Source organism: Petaurus breviceps, unplaced genomic scaffold (genome assembly GCF_028583685.1).
Source record: "Petaurus breviceps papuanus isolate PSGF00001 unplaced genomic scaffold, PetGlider_PUasm1.0 90825, whole genome shotgun sequence".
NCBI lineage: Eukaryota > Metazoa > Chordata > Mammalia > Diprotodontia > Petauridae > Petaurus > Petaurus breviceps.
The window spans coordinates 22,388,075-22,408,439 of record NW_027187353.1 but is presented as its reverse complement, the minus strand read 5'-3'; the positions used below and the strand labels follow the sequence as shown (position 1 = coordinate 22,408,439).

At 39.0% G+C, this 20,365-nt stretch overlaps 1 protein-coding gene across 2 annotated transcripts in view; it reads right to left on the bottom strand.

Moving 5' to 3' along the window:
• Positions 1-2,030: 2,030 nt before the first annotated feature.
• SLC25A16 (solute carrier family 25 member 16) overlaps positions 2,031-20,365 on the bottom strand; it is a 37,176-nt gene continuing 18,841 nt past the window's right edge. The window contains exons 5-9 of one of the 2 annotated variants that reach the window (XM_069071485.1): positions 18,496-18,617; positions 17,676-17,742; positions 15,553-15,715; positions 13,190-13,258; positions 2,031-2,932 (exon numbers count right to left, since the gene is read on the bottom strand). In XM_069071485.1, coding sequence (XP_068927586.1) covers positions 2,908-2,932; positions 13,190-13,258; positions 15,553-15,715; positions 17,676-17,742; positions 18,496-18,617 — 446 coding nt within the window. In that variant the 3' untranslated portion in view covers positions 2,031-2,907. Of the gene's footprint in view, positions 2,933-10,012; positions 11,776-13,189; positions 13,259-15,552; positions 15,716-17,675; positions 17,743-18,495; positions 18,618-20,365 lie in introns of those variants that run through there. The other variant, XM_069071484.1, reaches the window with a different exon arrangement.

The following is a 20,365-nucleotide window of genomic DNA, read 5'->3' as shown; positions in this document are numbered from 1 at the left end:
CTCAGTTTCCTCATCTGTAAAATGAGCTGGAGAAGGAAATGGAAAACCACTCTAGTATATCTTCCAAGAAAATCACAAATGGGGTCACAAATATTTGGACACAGTTGAAAAACCCCAGAAGCTTTGGTCTTTGGTTTTATCAAACACTAGACCATTTTTCTCATTTGCTCCTGTATATTGTATACCTGATATGTTCCGCTGATCAACCTCTTTACTTCTGTTGCTAAACTTTAAAGCAGGATAAGCCCTTTTTTAATATATATATTTTTGGAGGGGGGAAGGCAAGGCAATTGGGGTTAAGTGACAAGGTCACACGACTAGTAAGTGTTAAGTATCTGAGGCCAGATTTGAACTCAGGTCCTCCTGACTCCAGGGTCGGTGCTCTATTCACTATGACACCTAGCTGCCCTAAGATAAGTCTTAATAGTTATTTTGGAATTTAGGGATTGTTTACCATTGATTAATTGGATGCTAGTTCATAGGTATTAAGAATGACTCTTGAGGCAGCCAGGTAGCACAGCGAGGAAGAGCACCAGCCCCAGAGTCAGGATGACCTGGGATCGAATCCAGACTCAGATACTTAGCACCACACCCAGAAATGACTGGCCATGTAACCTTGAGCAAGTTACTTAACCCCGATTGCTTTAAAAAAAAAATGACTCTCCATTTTAATCTCTTATGTTTCAATATTAATGAATCCTAATGCTGAATTCAGTAAAGGCAGTAATAGTAGCTAACATATAGTTGTTTAAGGTTTGTAAAGGGTTTTACACACATCTCATTTGATCCTCATGCCAACTTTGTGAAATAGTTATTCTTATTTTCATTCTATGGATAAGGAAAACAAGGCTGAAAGATTAAATGGCTTGCCCAGGACCACACAGCTAGTATGTCTGAGGCAGAATTCAAACTCAGGTCTTCTTGATTCAAAGGCCAGCATTCTGTCCACTATGCCATCTAGCTGCCCCTATTACAGGTTAAAATACAAGGGAAACCCCCTTCTCCTGACAAATTGCTTAATTATACCACCAGAGGAAGGATAGATTTGAGGTACCAATTTCATTTGGATTTGAGAAAATACAATTTTCTTGATAAAATTTTCCTCCTACATGTAGATGACAGCCCAGTCAACCATGGCCATCCTGTTCAACCCTTGTTCATGTTCTTCTGTAAATCTACAAGGAGGGTCCCTTGATGATGACCAAAGATGCATGCAATCGTCATGTAGCAGAACATATTATCTCTCCTTTCTGCTCCATGACTGGCCAGGCGTTTCTTGTCCCATTTCCCCAGGGACATTCTTTACATGTTAGCTGTTGTTATTCTAAATGTGTGATTTCCATCCAATGACCAAATGAGTGGTCATTCTACTGGAACAATGAGATCCTATCAGTCATAAGGAACTATAAGCCAAACCCAAATGGATTCTGATACCCCAGAATGAAAAAACTGTCTTCAATAATAATTAAGATTATAGATCTTGGGAGTAATGGGATGTCTCCTGCTTCACTGTTCACTCGGATTCAGTCATTTCTCCATGTTATAAATAATGGAAGTGGTTCTTTGCTTATCATTAAGACACTGCTGACATCATTCTGCACATTTTTATTTTAATTAAGTTTTAGGATCTCCAGACCCCCAACTCTAATCATCTTTTGAGATCTGACTGGAAAATGAATCATACACAGCATGAGCTGGAAAGCTCATTGGCGGGCAGAGAGACCTGCCAAGGGATTCAACATTGCAGACTAGCGTCCTGAACATCCCAAGGGGTGTTAGTGTTGCCATGGCATGTCACCAACTCCCGATACAAAGCAAAAGCACCAACTCTGGAAAGGGTTGCTGAGAAATGAATCTATTTTGAACTGAATTTTGTTAGTTACAGTTAATATTCATGGATTGGTCTCCTGCTGGCAAGAAGTTTGGCAACATCTACCTGCTCTGAGGTTCTTGCTTTGGGTTTCTGCCACAGCAGATAAGTGTTCAATTGGACATGAGCCACGCAGTCATAATAAGAAACAAACATTTCTTTGAAAATTCAACATTTAATAAATACCTGCTGTACAAAGTGACAGGGATACAAAGAGAGAATACAAGGTCAGAAGGCAGGAGGATTCCCCCCCACAAATCCAGCCTTAGACACAAGTCATTTAAATTTTGTTTGCCTCAGTTTCCTCAACTGTAAAAAATAACACATAAATAGAATAAACAAAATATAAATGTTATACATAATAAAAATATAAATATAACATGTAACATATAACAAATAACAGCATCTACCTCACAGGGTTGTTGTGAGGATCACAATTTGTAACATGCTGAACAGGACTTGGTAAAGAGCAGAACATATTTATTCACTTCCCTCCTAGTTTATTTGCTAGGTGCTGGTGATAAAAAGTCAACAACAAACATCTCTGCCCAAAAGGAGTTTACGTATTACCAAAGGGAAACTATGCACCCAGATAAGAAAATATAAAATATAAACAATATAAATATGAAGTAATGTCATGGAGGGAGGGAAAGCATTAGTAACTGTGGGGACGAGGACCAGCCTCCTGTAGGACCTGGTAAGCTGAAGTAGAAGGGAGCTAGGGATTCCGAGGCAGAGGTGATGGGAGAGTGTCCCAACTGTTGGAGTGGGACATGGAATAGCATGTGAAGGTGTAGTCAGAGAACTAGTTATACAGAACAAAGGGGGATCCTTAATTAATAGTGCCAGAATGATCAAATTAATATTCAGCAGCCCAGAAACAAGGAGGAAAAGTCCCGGTTCCTTGGTACTTGAGCCCAAAGATGCCAAAATCCTATTCCAGGATTTCACAAAGGCAGGGAGATGACTGTCCAATTCTGAAGGCTCCAGCTCTGGCGGGTTCCACCGCGCTGGAAAGGCTGGGAGACAGGTCTAGCTCAGGGTGGGCCAGTCTGCCAGGACCTGGAGAGATTCATTACAATGTCAGCCACTCTTCAGTACCATCTTCAGTCAGTACCATCCATCAGGTCAGGCTTATGATATGTGCCAATTCAGGAAGAAGCTGAACGCCCCTCCCCCCAAATCTTTAAGTCTGAAGGCATGGAGAGGATTAGAGGTGACTTGTTCAATATTTCCAAGTAACTACTGGTAAATCTTGGAATGGGACCTAAGTTTCATGACCTTCTCCTCTTTGAAACTTGAGGTCAACTCAATAATTGATAGGGCACCCATGTTGAATCTCTATATGACACTTAGAGGGGGGGAGGGAAAAAGCAGGGGAAGAGAATGAGCATTTATATGGCACCTACTGTGTGCCATGCATTTGACTGGTTAAGCTAATAACTGCTGTATCCTTCATGGAGACCAGAGGAAAGAAAAAAGGAAGCAGAAAATACAGCCAAACACTTATTTTGGAACTGGGAATCTGTTCCAAAGCAGCTGATATATTAAGGAGCATAATGGGAATTTTATATTTGCTTATGCACAATTTTATCTTCAAGAAACAGTAAGAGAACATGTATTTCACAGTAAATCACAAGGGGCAATCATTCCAAGGTCTGCTTATACCAGCAACACTCAGGCCTTTTTTGAGGTCATGTCATATTTATTGTCCATCTTCTGTTGCAGCAGGACCTGTGAGCTGGGGAGAGTGGTCAGCCCCTACCCCTCTCCCACCCTCCACCAGGACCATGGCCCTGAAATTGCAGCTCATACAGGCTCCACTTTCACCTGCAGTGCCTGAACTGAGCAGCAACCCAAGGCCAGAGAGACTGTATTTATTGTAGTACTTGGAAATTTCCTAGCCATTTACTATGTATTAATCTGTGGTACCATTGTTATTAGGTTCCTACACAGGGCAAGGGGAGGGAGGGAAAGCTAGGTGGCACAGTGGATAGAGAACCAGACCTGGAGTCAGGAAGACTCAAAATCCAACTTCAAATACTAGTAGTATGATCCCAGGCAAGTCATTTAACCCCATTTGCCTCAGTTTCCTCATCTGTAAAATGAGATGGAAAAGGAAATGGCCAACCATTCCAGTATCTTTGCCAAGAAAATTCCAAATGGAGTCATGAAGAGTCAGATGCACCTGAATACCTTTTTTTTTTTTGGTCATGGATGTTTTTGAGTGTTGTGCCCCTAATTCCATTTTCCCCATAAACTACAATTTTCCATAATCTGATGACTTTTAAGAAATATATTGTGTCCCATTATATCCAAAATGAGAACAGGTTATACTTCATTTATATTTGTTCTCTATCCCAGTATCTACATTCCTAGTTCAGTTGTCACCTCTATGCAGAGGATTTCCCGATCCATGTATGTTCAGACCTAAATTCCCTACTTCACTTAAGTCCTACAGGGCTTCTGTCTGTGAAGAGACCCAGGCTGCTCTTCATTCCCTCCTAACTCTGTTCTCGGCTCCTGGTCTCCAACCAGGGCTCTGCCATTCTCATCTCTGGGCTTTTGCACAGCAACCTTCTTAACCTGGAAAACACACACACACACACACACACACACATGCACACACACCCCTCCTTCTCCCATTGGTGACTTCCTCCTGAAGCCCCAATTTATGCAAAAGACCAGGATGGCCTGGATACCTTTCTTCGCCCTTTTCCTTGCCTCCAGACAGGCACCTATATTCATTTTCATTCCTTACCTTTGCGTTCCATTTTATCTGCTGTCTTACTACAGTAATACGGAACTGCTGGAGGGCAGGGTCTTTCTTTTTGCTTATGCTTGGTATTGGCATTGGTCTGGCACATAGCAAGGCCTTAATAAATGCTTGTTTCATTCGTTTCCAAGCTGCCCCTTAAGACATTTCTAACTGGATTCCATAAACATCCCAAAATCAATGTACCCCAAACAAAATGACCATTTCACCCACAAACTCCCCTAACCTTCTTATCCTGTGGAGGTCACAACTCCCATTCACCCAAACTCACCGACTCAACTGTTGTAGCCGATCAGTCACCAGGATATGTCGATTCTACCTCCACTAAGACTTCATCTCTTGACACAGCCATTTCCCTAGTTAGATCCTCATTACCCCTTGAGGATTACTTCATAGCCTTGTAATCGGGCTTCCTCCTTGTACATTTCACTGCTATATTAACTCCCATGGCTCTCTCTTACCTTTAAGGTCAAACATGAAGTCCTCTTTCACAATCTGGCCCCTACTACCCATCCAGTCTTCTTACATTTTCCTCTCTCCACAGACTTCTGTTAGTTTCTCATTGGCTGTCTCTGGTGGAACATTCTGCCTCCCCCACATTCATGCTTGGTTTTCTTCCTACAATTCTGCTCAAATCCACCTTGCCCAGTACTCTCAGTGGTGTCCTCACTCCTGAATACCTTCCCTCTAAGACCCATCTAGTCTTATGTGTACATAGTGCTTTCCATGTTTCCTCCATTGGAAAGTAAGCTCCTTGAGGGTAGGAACTATTTTGACTTCTCTTTGATTCCTCAGTACTTAGAAGAGTACTTAGAACACAGTAAGTGCTTAACAGATAGTTGTTAACAGACTGGTATACTAATAAACTTATCCCCCAAATCCAGAGGTTAGTTTGGGATGACAGACTAAACAAACCCATTTTAGGTCCTAATGATCACTGCATTTCCCTTTCTAAGTACTCAAAATTATCAAAATATTAATAATCTAGATATATGAAGGGACAGGTGTTCTAATTTACAGAATTACTCCTTCTTTTTTGGAAAAGCAAGTTATTTGCCTATCTTCAGTGTTTTAGCACCTATTCAATAACCTAGAATGTGAGCCCTGTGAGTTATATAATGTGAGTTATTTCAAGCAGCTGGCTACACTTTTATTACTTCTCTGGGTAATACTGGATCTTCAAGGAGGTATAACCCCATGGCTGCTCGTCCACCTTCAATGCCCACAATTCACCCAACTCTCCCCTGTGGCTCCAAGAAGCTGTGGCGTGCATACATATCCTCCACAGTGATAAGCCATCTCGGCAGATGGGCCAAACCAGGTAGAGGGTAACCAAAGGACCACAAATCCATCATGACTTAGAGGAGGGCCCGCCCCAAGAGTGTGAAGACTTCCTCCTGGCACAATTGGTGGATGAGAACAATTTTTTCCAATGGCCATGAGAGTGGCTGAAGCAGGTCCTCTGGAGTGCTTTGTCTGGTCAGGCAAAGACTCCAGTCATTCATAGCATACCATACCATAGCATACTAGGCCACTGCCAGTAGTCCTGACGTTTGCCTTGCCACTGGGCTTCCATGACTCCAGAAGAGAGTGGAAATCGGCCTCACTTAAATCTGATTCACTTTGTGATATCATTGGTCCTCTTTGGAAATGGAAGGCCTAGGATAGTACCTCTCACGTAACAGGCACTTAATAAAAACTCGCTGATTGACTGACTTGTATCCCCAGCAATTAGCTCAGTGTCTAACACACTGTGCCTAGCAAATGTCTTTTCATTCATCCAAGAAATGGGTACAAGTGTAGTCTTATCATCATGACAGACTCCTGAAAGGAGTAATTGCTAAGTGATGATGGCCATGGTCCAAAGGAGTGGAATGAGAGATGGGATAGTCATATTGGGTGACATGGGAAGAATGAACATTGGGCTACAAGCACACCACACATGGAGAAAGGACATCTTTCTTCCCCCTTCCTGAACGGACCCTGACTGCATCATTCTCTCCACTCAATTATTTACACTTTTTAATTTTTGAGATCCAGATGCAATTATTCCAGAAAAATCAATTCAGTTTGTCATGAGCTATAAAAACTTGCTTTGAACATTGTGCCTTAGTCTCCTAACAATCTAGAGACAGTCTCATCCAGATCCAGATCGTAAGCTCCCAGGGTTGTTGTGAAACTCATTGTGAGGATTATCAATGGTCCTCTTCGAAAATACAGGACAACAGGGGCAGCTAGGTGGTGCAGTGAATAGAGCACCGGCCCTGGAGTCAGGAGGACCTGAGTTCAAATCCCGCCTCAGACAAGTAACACAAAAAAAAAAACCTGTGACACCTTGGGCAAGTCACTTAACCCCATATTGCCCTCCAAAAAGCAAAAAAAGAGAAAGAAAATGTAGGACAACGTTCAGAGAAAGAACTGATGGAGTCTGAATGCAGAGCAAAGCACACTATTTTCACTTTTTTCCTCCATTTTGTTCTCTTTCTTCTTTCATAACATGACTAATGCAGAAATGATTTACAAGATCACACATGTAATAACCAATATTAGATTGTTTGCCATCTTAAAAAGGAAAAAGGGAGAAAAATTTGCAACTCACAATCTTTCAAAAAATAAATGCTGAAAATGTCTTTACCTGTAATTGGAAAATACTAAAAAAAAAAAAAAGACAACTATTATCTCTCTAAATCTATCTTGGATTTCTTTTAACATGTTTATTCTAAGCTATCTAGTATGAGAATCCCCTGTGCTGATGAAGGACAATTGACTTTGCATCTCCCTTCATTGTATTTTTTTGGAGGGAAGAAGGCTGGGCAAGTGGGGTTAAGTGACTCGCCCAAGGTCACAGAGCTAGTGTGTCAAGTGTCTGAGGTCAAATTTGAACTCAGTTCCTCCTGATTCCAGGGCCCATGCTTTATTCACTGTACCACCTAGCTGCCCCTGCATCTCCCTTCAGAAGCTCGTTACACTGACTATAACTAGAAGAGACTTTAGACATCATCTAGTTCAACTCTTGTTACAGGAAAGGAAATGCAACCCTAAAAACAGTGAAGTGGCTTGCCTAAGGTCGTGCCAACACAAAGTGTCTCAAAGTCAGGTGGCCTAAATCTGGTGTCCTTCTAATTCTTTCTGAGAACCATAAAGGTTACTAGCATTAAGGCTGGTAGTTTTCTAGATATTATCATAGGTCGAAACCAATCATTTGTATTTGTCTTTGGCTCTGGGTCCTTTTTTCTATGGGTTATGTGTTCTTTAAAATCTGAACAGAAAGCTTCAAGTACAGCCTTGTTTTTAATATATTTGCTCTGATTTTATTCCTGTCCTCCATCCCCACTAATGAAAGCAGTAAATGTCACCCAATGTTTTTAGTAAGGTACATATATACAGATTGCTTAGGTTACTTCAGACAAGTGGAAAACAAGTCAATTTATTTTCCATTCAAAATTTGAAGTGTGGCACAGTTCCAGGCACTGAGACGTGAAAATGGGTGCATTTTTGTTGTTTCCTTAGTTTCACATAAACCTGCTATGATTAGAAGAATGATGAACTCCAGCTACGCTTCCTATCCAGGCCAAAACTAGACCACTCCCTTGATAATGACTTAGCAATCCTGGAGCATTCATATTATTGTGGGACTCTCATGACAATACTAGATAGGTCTGATAGAAAGATATTGGGACAACCCTACCAGGTTAGGTGTTGTAGCAGTCATACGCTGGGCCACAAAAACCACTGATTATGAATAAAGTATGGGAAGATTTATCTGGACTGATGCAAAGTATGCAGAACCAAGCAAACAGTCTAGACCAATAACTATAATGATACACACACACAGTTGGCTAAGCTTGGCCTTGAAGAAAAGGGGACAGGAAGACAACATTTATTAAACACCTACTATGTGCAAGGTACTGAGTTCAGCACTTTACAAATGTCTTGTAAAATGTTATTATCCCCATTTTACAATTGAGGAAACTGAGGTAACTTGTTATGTAACTTGCCCAGGGTCACAAAGCTGGAAGTGTCTGAAGTTAGAGATGAATTCAGGTCTTCCTGACTTCAAGCCTAGTATTCTAGGCAGCAGCCTAATAAAAAGCACCACCCTTCTGTCTTTCCAGAAGTGGGGCACAATGGATATAGAACAATAGTGTATACTGTCAAACTCAATTGTTATCTGATCTTAATCAAGGTTGTTGAATTGCATAATTTTTTCTTTCTTTTTTTAATTATTTGTTTCAGGGAATGATCCAAAAGGGAGGAAGAAAAGGGATATTATCAGGGCGTCTAGGTGGCGCAGTAAGAGCGCAGGGAGGACCCGGGAACAGTTCCAGCCTCAAATACTTAACACCCACACACAAAAAACTGGCCATGTAACCTTGGGCAAGTTACTTAACCCCAATTGCTTTAAAAAAAAAAAGAAAAGGGATATTACCTAGAAAAGTTATGTAAAAATCAAAAACCATTATTTTTTTTTAAAGACAACAAACACTTGGGCAGAAGAAAATAACAATACATGTTTGTGAAATTTGGACACAGAAGGGACCTCATGGATTTGCTCATCAAATTCAACCTCTTCATTTTACATTTGATGAAAATGGGGTTCAGAGAGAAGTTACTTGTCCAAGGTCACAGAGATGGCATAGTCAAGATTTAAACCTCACAATCCAGGGCTCACCTTTCCCAGACTCAGAGGTCCTTGGGTCCGCGGCATTAGAGTGGCCCAGGCTCAGAGGAAAAAGAAAGCACCTACTCCTCACCAAAATTACTATTTGCATGTTGTCAGTTCTCTTTGTTGCTGCTGTTCCATCATTTTCAGTTGTGCTGTGACTCCATTTGGGGTTTTCTTGACAAAGATACTGGAGTGGTTTGCCATTTCCTTCTCCAGCTCATTTTACAGATGAGGTAACTGAGGCAAACAGGGTTTACCCAGGGTTTGTGCCCAGGGTCACACATATATAAAGAGTAAATATCTGAGTCTGGGATTTGAACTCAGGTCTTCCTAACTCTAGGCCTGGAGGTCTATCCACTACAACACCTTGCTGCCCAGTTCTCTAAGAAGACTTTGACCCCATGTTAAAGAGTTAAGAACTTACAAAGGTTCAACTGTTCAAAATGAAGATATGGATCTATATATACCACCCTTCAAAATGCAATATAGTCACCATTCTTTTATACAATAATAATTTTCCAATAGAACCCTTATTAAAAAAAAAGTTCAGTTAAAAAAAAGAGTTTTTAATGCTCTTTGGACACCCAGAGGTAATACCTCTCATTAAAGGCAGGATGACTGTTTTTTTATTCCAATTTCCTTCTGTAAAGGCCTTTACTGCAGTAAATGAAACCAATGATTTCGAAATTAAGGAAATGAATTTCAAAATATGACTAAAATGCATTTATTATTAAATTATCGAACATATTCCAGGAATGGCACAAAATGCAAGTTTTCCTTCAGTAAAACATTTGTAGTTTCCTTTCAGGGGATAATAGAAGATATTTGTTTTAGCTATTTAAATTACCTCAGGGTTTCTTGACAATTTTTAGTTATAGCATAACCCAAAAAGGGAAACATACACAACTCTTAAGAACACATGCAGTTCCATCAACTGGTAGGTTTACAAATCAAACAAACATTTATGTGATGAGATGTCAAAACAAAATTAACACAATTCATCCCATTTTCCTCAAAAACCCATTAATTTACAAAGGCCCTACCAGAAATGCTCATTCTCTTAATCCAGAACAAAAATGGAGGCATACAATGACTCCATCTAATCTTCTAATGACTCACCTCATGGCATTGATTCTACATGTCATGTCCTTAAAAATTGTATTTACAGCAATAAATAAAAATGATACTAGATAAGTGGCTACAAACAATGAATTCAGGTATTTTGAACAGGAGATCACTAGAAATTATTTTCAATATCTCCAATTAGGTAAATTTACACAACTAAAAAAGTCTCTCTCATGGAAGAACATTTTGATACCATAATATATTAACGTACATATCATTCTACTTATATACAAGCACAGTAAATACCATTCAATCCAGACATGGACAATAACTAGAATTCCACATGTATACATCTTGTGTAACACAAGTCATAAACTAACCCACTTCTACATATAAAATCTCTCAGGGCTGGTCTGTTTTTTTTTTTTTTTACTAACATTCCTTCTGCCTGCCTTTTAGGAATAGGTTGTCTTTTATAAAAAATTATGTAAAATATCCCATAGTATCCGAACTCTATAACACCTGAAAGCAAGCTGACTTAGCTTCTAAATCATTGTTTCAGCTTATGTCTCACTTGTAATTTTATTTTTAAAATTAAGTTTTATCCCATGGTACATTGTATTATTTTGATAAGGAACCAGTCACCACCATCTACAAAATATCCCCCTTTCATTGCTAGCTTGTACAATACACTTACCCAACTGGTCAAGATAAAATTGCAATATACATTCTTACTACAATAATCACAAATTATTAAGTCTAATTAAAAAAACAAAATGAACCCAGTTCATTTTAAAATCCAGCATAGTTTTTATTAAGGCTGGGATTTTTTTTCTTACCATGATTACTCAACAAAGCTCGGAAGAACATGATAAAGCTAAGAGTAAATCTCAGAAAACCTGCAGTGGACACCAATGAACCTTTCACTGGTTTCTCAGACCTTTTAGTTATTTTAATGAAACTGATTAATTTAATAAAACACCTAGAGTCGGCCTAAGGACATGTTTCATATCAGGAAACCACAAATTATGGCATAAAAAAACAGGAAGCACTTCTGGTTTCTGATTAAAAAAACAACAAAAAACAAGTGCCAGGGCTTGTAAGGGACAGAGTGATTTTCTACTTCACTTAATCTACACACCCCCACCCTCTGCCAATAATAACATAAAACATTATATATGTTTATACAATAGATATACATGTATCTGGCACTGGACTGTTTCTTAAGGAAAAATGTGACTTCAGTTGAGGTGCAAAAACTGCTTCATGAGCTCATAGGTTGTGAACGCCACAGCCTGGGAGGGAACACAGCGAATGTAGTTAAGAGACAGGCCCCGATAGAGTCCTCGGCGGATGCCGTGGTGTCTGTAGACATACTTCAGTGTCTTCAACATTGTACTGAAATATAACAGAGGACATGTCTTTATAAGGAAGAGCAAAAAGGTGAGGCAAGCACTGATGGCCTCTTTCAAGAAGCTAAAATGGTGATTTAAATGACAAATGCTGATTGAACCAAGACTGGACCACCCTGGAGCTGTCACTGACTGGTGGACAGGCACACTGAGGTGAGGGGTAAGCGATTTGATGGATACATTTGTTTAGCAAACATTTATTAAGAAAATCTGTGCAAGGCATGGTACTGAGACTTTGGACCTACAAAAATTTATTGTCAGATATCTATGTTGTTGATACCTTTCTTGTTCTTTATTTTAATGAGTCTTTGGAAAAAAATTGGATGAATTATGTTCATTTTGTTTTGATATCTCATCAGATAAACATTTGATTGATTTAGAAACCTACCAATTGATGTAACTGCATATGTTTCTAGAGTTGTTTATGTTTCCCTTCTGGGTTATCCTATAAGTAAATATTGTTAAACAACCTTGAGGTAATTTAAATCGCTAAAATAAATATCTTTTATTATCCCCTGAAAAGAAACTACAAATGTCCTTAAAAGGGATGGGCCGGGGGAACTTTACAAATAACAAGGACACAAGAGCAAGACATTTGAGGGATATATCACTTTTGTCAGTACTGTTTGAAGACCCAATGGCAGCTTTTCCAAAATATACATTACACCTGCATTTTCCTCTTTCCTTTTCAAATCAAAATGATCAGCAGAAAGCCATGAAGATATAAAAGAAATAAAATTCTGTAAAACAACTTTTTGCGAATCCCAGAATCAACAACAAAAACTGTTCCCTCCCCAGACTGCAACTGCCTCTCTTCCTAACCCATAGGACTTGAAATTTCCCCTTTCCCATAAGCATCCTTGGTCTTTAGAGAACAAGGGCTTTATAAGAAAAGTCCTGAAAATGTTTTGCATGATTGCATGTGTATAACCTATACCAAATTGCTTAGAGAGGGGGGAGGGAAGAGAAGGGAAAGAATTTGGAACTTTTTAAAATGAATGTTAAAAAATTGTCTTCACATAAAAACATTTTTTTAAAAAAACAAAAAAGTCCTGAGCCCCTGAAAAGCCCTGACCAAACACTGTTAACTGTCCTCTAAGAACTGAACCATGCATTTGAACCCTACTTGCTATTAGCAAAGTACATAATGAAACATTGAGACCCATGAGATTTGATAATGATCTAGAGCACGCTTAAACTCTCATCCTGGCCTCTCCATCACTGCTCCACCATGTGGCTTTAGAGAAGGCAATCTCTGAGCTCATCTATAAATGAAAAGGTAGGACAAAATGATTTCTAAAATACATTCCAAAAATGAAATTCTGTGGTTATATTCCTGCTTGTTTTAAATGGTAAGCATTTCTATTTCTAATGGCAACAAAAAGGTATGTAGAACTTACAGGCACTTTTCAGAATCTGGGAGAACAGTCCCTAATTGCATTCGACGACGGGTTACGTCAAGTGGATAACTAAATGAAGAAAAAAGACATACTAAAGGACATTCACTTTTTTTAATGTTCAATTCAATAAGCAATTATAGAGTCACTCTACTGTGTGCAAGTCTCTGAGAAAAGAGAAGGGTAAGACACAGTTTCAAGCTTCCAGGAGCTTGTAACCAAGCTACTCATGTGCGAAAAATTGCACAATACAAGGCAAGTCAGCATACAATTTCATAGACAAGAATTGTAGGAATCCAGAGATGGAAACAACAACTAGCTCAACCTGGAGAATGTAGGCAGTTTGGGGCCTTAAAGGATAAGCATGACTGGGGAGAGGGGCTAGGCAATCAACATAAACAGAGGTTGAAGATGTATTAAGAAGACTGGAAGAAGTTCACACTAGAGTAGGAGTAAAAAAAAGGGGGACAGGAAGTTGGAGCTATTTTACATGAAGGCAGTGAGGAATGGCAGAAATAAAGTGATCAGAGTGGCATCATGGATCTAGGGGAAAGGGACCTCACAGGTCACTGAGTCCAGATTCCCCCAGATAAAGGAGGAATGAAAAGAAAGGACTTGATGACTGAAGGTCTAATGGGATTCCAGAGGGTTCACACATAACAGACAGGTGATAAAACCAAAGAATACTGGGATCATGGGGCTCTCTATCACTTCTAGTATCCTAGGATTCTATCACTCCTCTGTCTGGGCCTTTCATGACTGTCCAGCCATTACTGTCCTCCATACATCCCACAGGTCAGTCATACGAACTGATTCATACACAAATGCTTCAATTCCCACCCCCATGCCTTAACATTGGCTGGCTGTCCCCCATGTCTGGAACACTCTCTCCCTTCTCTCCTCTTGGAATCCCTCCGGCACCACCTTTGGCTAGAGACCTTTCATGATCCCTCTCCCGGGCTAGTTCCTGGTGCCCAGCCCATGCTGATAACTTTGAATTCTGGCTGTCTACACTTGACAGCATCCCTGCAGACTCTCTTATTAGAATGTAAGTTCCTGAAAGGCAGAGCTGTTTGCTCCTGGATCCTTAGCTCAGCACAGTGCCAAACACACCAGCTTAATCAAGGCTTATTTATGGATTGACTAAAGTGGAGCTCCATTGGGAGAATGTTTGTGGAACTGAAAAATAAGTAGATTTGAGGTGATGGTAGAATGAATATTTCTACAGGTGAGTTGAAAATGTGTGACTGTGGCTTAGATAAGGGCTGGAGACAGAGCTAACACTGAGATATCTGAAGGAAAAAAGATAACTGAGTAACTGACAAACAGAAGATTGGATAAGCTTTCCTAGATACCAAAAGTCCAAAGAAAAGTAGAAATATCCAAAGCCTGATGCTTAAGGAAATGTCAAGAAAGAAAGGGATACTTGGAAGAGATTGGAGGAGAACCAAGAAACCACAAGTCACAGAGGGAAGTCAACAGGATCAAGTAAAGTGGTAAAGGTGAATGAGTACTATGGGGAAAAAAGAGGTCTTCTCAACTTAGCAAGAAAGCCCTTCATTGAACAATGCAGTGTTGGGTGAGGGAGTAGGAATAAAAGACATGTTTTGGAAAGTAGGGATGGTAAAGAAATAAAGGGGGGGGGGGGGTAGAGTTCACAGAATTTGCAAGTCAGTGAAAGGGAGAAAAGCAATAAAATAGTATAGCTAAACAATAGCAGGGTCAAAAAAGGGCGAGAACCTCGAGAAAACAACAAAAAAAATTATAGTAGAATTCACGGAAAAAGTGAATAATTTTAGTTGAAGATACTAAAGAGTGGTTGTGAGTATTCAAGATCCCTAACAGAACAGACTATGGAACCAGGGAAAGGGGTTAGTTAGCAGGGCAAAGGAAAGGCAGTAAAACTTACATAAAAGCAAAAGGCAAGGATGAGCTTTTGAAAGCACATGCTAGATAACTTTAATTTTCTGAAATTTCACAAATTCTTTTTAAAAAGTATAGAATAAGGACTGGAAAAGAGAAAATTCTTGGTTTTGTTTTTGTTTTTTTTAAGGACAAATTTTAAAGTTTATTAAATGAAATAAAGGCAGACAAGCCAAACTACTTTCTCCACACAAATACAAGATGAATATTACTTGAAACCAGCAAAACAACTCAAAATATAGGTGCCACCTGAGAGGTTTTCACAATTAAGATGTTAATGCTTAATCTTTATAATAAACTATCTTAGTTATGAATAACTTAAGACATAAAAAGCTTAATGTTGAAAATGAGATATATGTAAGAGTTTAGTTTCCTATACATACATACTATGTATAATGCAATTCCAAGTTATTTTCCTAAATTAAGCTGGTTAGGAAACTTACGATATTGTCTGTGCTATTGCTCCAGCAACACCACCACAAAGCAAGTTTATATGCGTTTTCAAAACTAAGACATTAGGGTTGTCTGATGAAGGTCTTCCAAGCAAGGTAGGAGCATGGGAGAGACCAACACTCTTTAAGGTACCAAAAGTAAAAAATGAAACCCCTAAAAAACAAAATGTAAATTTACTATAATATTTAGCAAAAGAAGAGTAGAAAAACAATACACTGTATTATTTCAAGGTAATTCAAGTACATAATAATGCGTTTTGTCTTTCTTGATTATAACATTTTGCCCAATACACAATTTCTACCACAACTGACACTAAAAAACATAAACAAGTTTATCCAAAAGTTAAAGAAAATCAGTAGGAGTCACATACATCCACACATAATAATCAACCAAAGAGACCCATTATATGGTATAGTCTCAATCATTTATAGTTTCCTGCAAAATTAAAAAGAAATCTTTATAAAGTAAGTTAAGGAGAAAATAATCTCTAACTTAGAAAAGAAAATCTACCTTGGCTTTTGACTTTTATATATTCTAGTATCTATATTAGAATAGGGGTGACAAGACATATTTCCATTAAAAAGCATGTTTCCTTCCATAAAATCACAGATTTAGAACCAAGGAGGGCCTTGGGCCAAGCGTTCATAACTTTTTTGTCCCCTTTGGCAGGCTGGTAAAGTCTACGGACTCCATATTCAGAATTGTTTTTAAAGGCATTAAACAAAATATATATGGTTACAAAGAAAACCAATTATACTGAAATAGTTATAACTTTTTTTAAGTTCAGAGACCCCAGGTAAAAAAAACCCTCAATTTGATTCAATCATCTCATTTTATATAAGAAAAGTGAGGCTGAGAGAGTAACCCAGGTTCAAGCTATCTCAGATGCAAGCACTCTTTCCATTAGATCCCACTGTCTACAGATTAATGTTCAACTCAAAAAAATTTGGACATTATAAGAAATTTCAGCCTGATGTCCCTTTTGAGTCTTCAAAGTCAGGGTTGACAGCATAAGAAAAACACAGTTTCAAGGGGGGGAGAACCAGATGTGCATGTATACCTTCCGCATAAATTACAACAGGTGCCTGAGATCTCTACTGTTGGACCACTTGAAATTAAATAACTCTATGGCAAATACAATGTTACCAATCTTTGCTGAATGTTATCTTAGTTCTTAAGAAAAATTAAACACAGCTAGTAAGAGCACCGGCTCCAGTGTCAGGATGACCTGGAGATCGAATTCCGGGCTCAGACACTTAGCACCCACCCAGAAACACCTGGCTGTGTAACCTTGAGCAAGTTAGTTAACCCCAATTGCTTAAAAAAAAAAGAAAAGAAAAATTAAAAGACTGAATTACCATAAAATATTAGAATTTGGGCACTATTAGTGTGTCCAATATTCAAAATACCTTTATACTTTCTAAATTTATGAAATATACTTTCTACCACAAAGTCCTTGTGATTTCAGAAAACAATTAAACTGTTAATAATAAACAATCTATAGTAATAGAGCTAACAGTTAGTACTTGGGTCATCTCTTATTTGTTTATACAAATACTATATAGTATTTTTGGCCAGTTAAAGTATGATACTAGTCTGCCCAAAGTTCTAGAAACTCTTCCCATAAGACCCAGTTAGCCTTTATATAAAGACAGTTATACTGGTGGCTAGGTGGCACAGTGAATACAGCACCAGCCCTGGAGTCAGGAGGACCCAAGTTCAAATCCAGCCTCAGATACTTAACACTTACTAGCTGTGGGACCTTGGGCAAGTCACTTAACCCCAATTGCCCTGTCTTCCAAAAAAGCAAAAAAAAAAAAAAAAAGACAGTTATAGACAGTCCTCTTCCCTCTGACAGCCACATCATAAATACAGTTGTTAAACATGGAAGATGGGTTAAGAGTAAAGGGCAATTCAACTAGAAAAACACCTCCAAACTGGCCCCAATTTTTGGTAAGTCAAAAGGCACATCTTAGCACATGAAGGGCAACACAGGTTAATATGTTCAGAGTGAATCTAAGTTTTTACAGTTTCTTAAAACAAAGATTTCCCTCTAACTTAAAGCTCAAGTTGTATCTGAAAAGTTTTAAGAAATCCAAATTGTGATCCATACCTGCATAGGGAGCCATGCCTACAATGGTAGGCATCAGTCCTCTGTAAAACCCACGAAAGCCGCCTTCCTTTTAAAGAAAAAAGTAAAGAGCTTGTGTTTGTTAAGATACACTTAAGATCGAAGTATTCTGTGGCACAGACAAGTTGCTTACAGACTTCTGGTAAAGCAGAAATTTACTACCTAACTCCAACTTGACCTCCTTGAAATGTCCCCCTTTGCCTCTCTGGGGCTCAGAAGTTGTCTAATCCTTGGGATCAGGAGAGTCAAACACTTGCAAACAGCCATTCTGATCCCACTAAGTCTTCTCCCAACTACACACCCCTCATTCCTTCAAAAGATGGCACAAGCTCTTTTACCCGGCTGCCCTTTTCTGAACACTAATACACTTGATGTGTGCCCAGACCTGAGCACGCTGCTCTGGTAGGTCTGGTCTGTGTATGAGTATGAGAAAGCACAGTAGTCCTTTCCTCTCCCTAGCTCTCAAATAGAACATCTGTCAACTCAGTCACCTACCCAAAAGATTTTAATAGCTGTTTTTGTTTCAGAATTGTGATTTCATAGATGTGAAGAACTCTGTGATGGGGAGACTTTCTCTCCTGATGCAGATTAGCAATGAATCTATAATTTACAGTCTCAGTACTGCTGGGGGTGGGGAGAAGTTAAGCAACTTGACAGCGGACAGGGGTAATCTGTGTCTGAGACAGGATCTGAACCAAAGCCTACCTAATTCCAAGGCCAGGCTAAAACTTATCTTATGATGCTATTTTGCAAAATGTAAAAGGCAGATGTTACAGAAAGGAAGGAGAGAAAAATCAAATACCTTTGCATAAATTGTTTTGAATGCATGAACAATTCCTGTGTATGTGTGTTCTCCTTTCACCTGGAATGCCAGGCGAACTCTAACCATGTCAAGCGGGTAAGTACAGATGACTGCTGTCATACCTGCAGAGAAAAAAAGAAACCTCTCACAAACAGTACTATGACACAAGCAGTCATAGCTCAGTGAAATCAAATATGACGTTGCTAGCAAGGACAAATTCTAAATCTCTTAACTTGGCAAGGTCAATCACAAGTCATTTGCAGGTATCCCAAAACTCAAGTCTCCAAGAAATCTTTTCTCCTGCCTCCCCAAATAGAAGACTCCAACTGATGAGAGATATCATGATGAGCCTGAATACAGGCTTATTAAGATGATGATGCCCCTATCTAACTCTAGAGACTACAATGAGGAATAGTACAGCAGATCTAAAAACACTTTAAAGAAAATTAAGCTATTGGCTATCCTGATACCACATATTAGCAATGCAGTAAAATGATTATTATTCCTTTACTTTTATAAGGATATGCTGCCAACTCAGAGGTTTCAGAGCTAGAAAAAGCTCAGAAACCATAAGGCCACATATATAATGTAGGAGGGCAAGTATTTGAACCCAAGTCTTCGGATTCCACATTTCTTCTCCATCATGGTGAAGACAACATATCTGCTTACTTTCCAAGTGTGCCTGTATTTGCAACAGACTCATGGTCAAGATCACCTCAATTTATGGTTGGAACCCAACTCCCTTGGGAACATTGCAAATGTCTAAAAGTATATGATAACTTGAATGTTTAGTAAAAGTCAAAAGCCTGCAGGTTCCCAGAGGAATTCAGCACATGGTGCACAGAATGGTGCACAGAAACTACCCCCAGCTGCTGAGAACTGGGATTTTATTTGGGCGCTCTTTTTTTCCACACTTGCTAGGACAGATACTTATTATTGCTAGGTTTTATTGGCTCTGGCAAGTGTCTAATGCCTAGGCTTAATGGCAGAATTTGTTGGCATTTTATTATGACCCAAGAACATCACATTAATCATGACTGACATTAATAAATGCCCGATTCTCTTGGTTTAGTTTCAAGCTATGTTAATGTCATTTAGTTTTCTGTAAAGAGATTCCAATTCCAACAAAACTGATTTCAGAAGCGTATTGCTTGAATTCAGTCTTCTCCCTCACTTACAATTACAAAATGGTATTGCAGTGATTTGGGGAAGTACTACTGTTATTCTTCTTTTGGTTTATTTTATTCTTCCCCTTTCTAAGTTAGAACTGCCTAAAAATCTAATCCTGTCAATCCTTCAATTCACTTGAATTTAACTTAAGTTGATTTCGGAACCAATGAAAAAAGAATACTAAGTAGATTTGTTTTCTCACCTGTCTTCTGAGTGGACAAGAGTACATACAAAACAATTTACAAACTAAAACAATTATTCCTCCCAGAACACCAAATACAATTGAGTAACAATAAATATGAACTTGGTTTGGACACCACTGAACATCCCCTCCTAGGTCTATCACCTCCCCTGGCTTCCATGACAGGCCTCTATCTTGATTTTCCTTGATACCTTGGTCAGATCACTCTCTCACCCACTAAGTGTGTGAGCTGGCTCCTCTTGGGCCCTCTGCATTCTTTCCCCTGATGATTTCATATGTTCTCATGTGTTCAATACGAATATTTATGCAGATCATCTTATTTAGCCTACTGCTCCCTTTAAAAAAAAAAAGTTACTCAGTGCCCCCTGGGAAATTTACTTTGTGTCATTTCAAAAAAATAGGCAGCCCCCAGATGGTTCCAGTGCCCCCTGGGGATGATATAGAACTGACTACATCACTCCCTTACTCAAAATCTCCTCTCATTGGGCATTCATGACA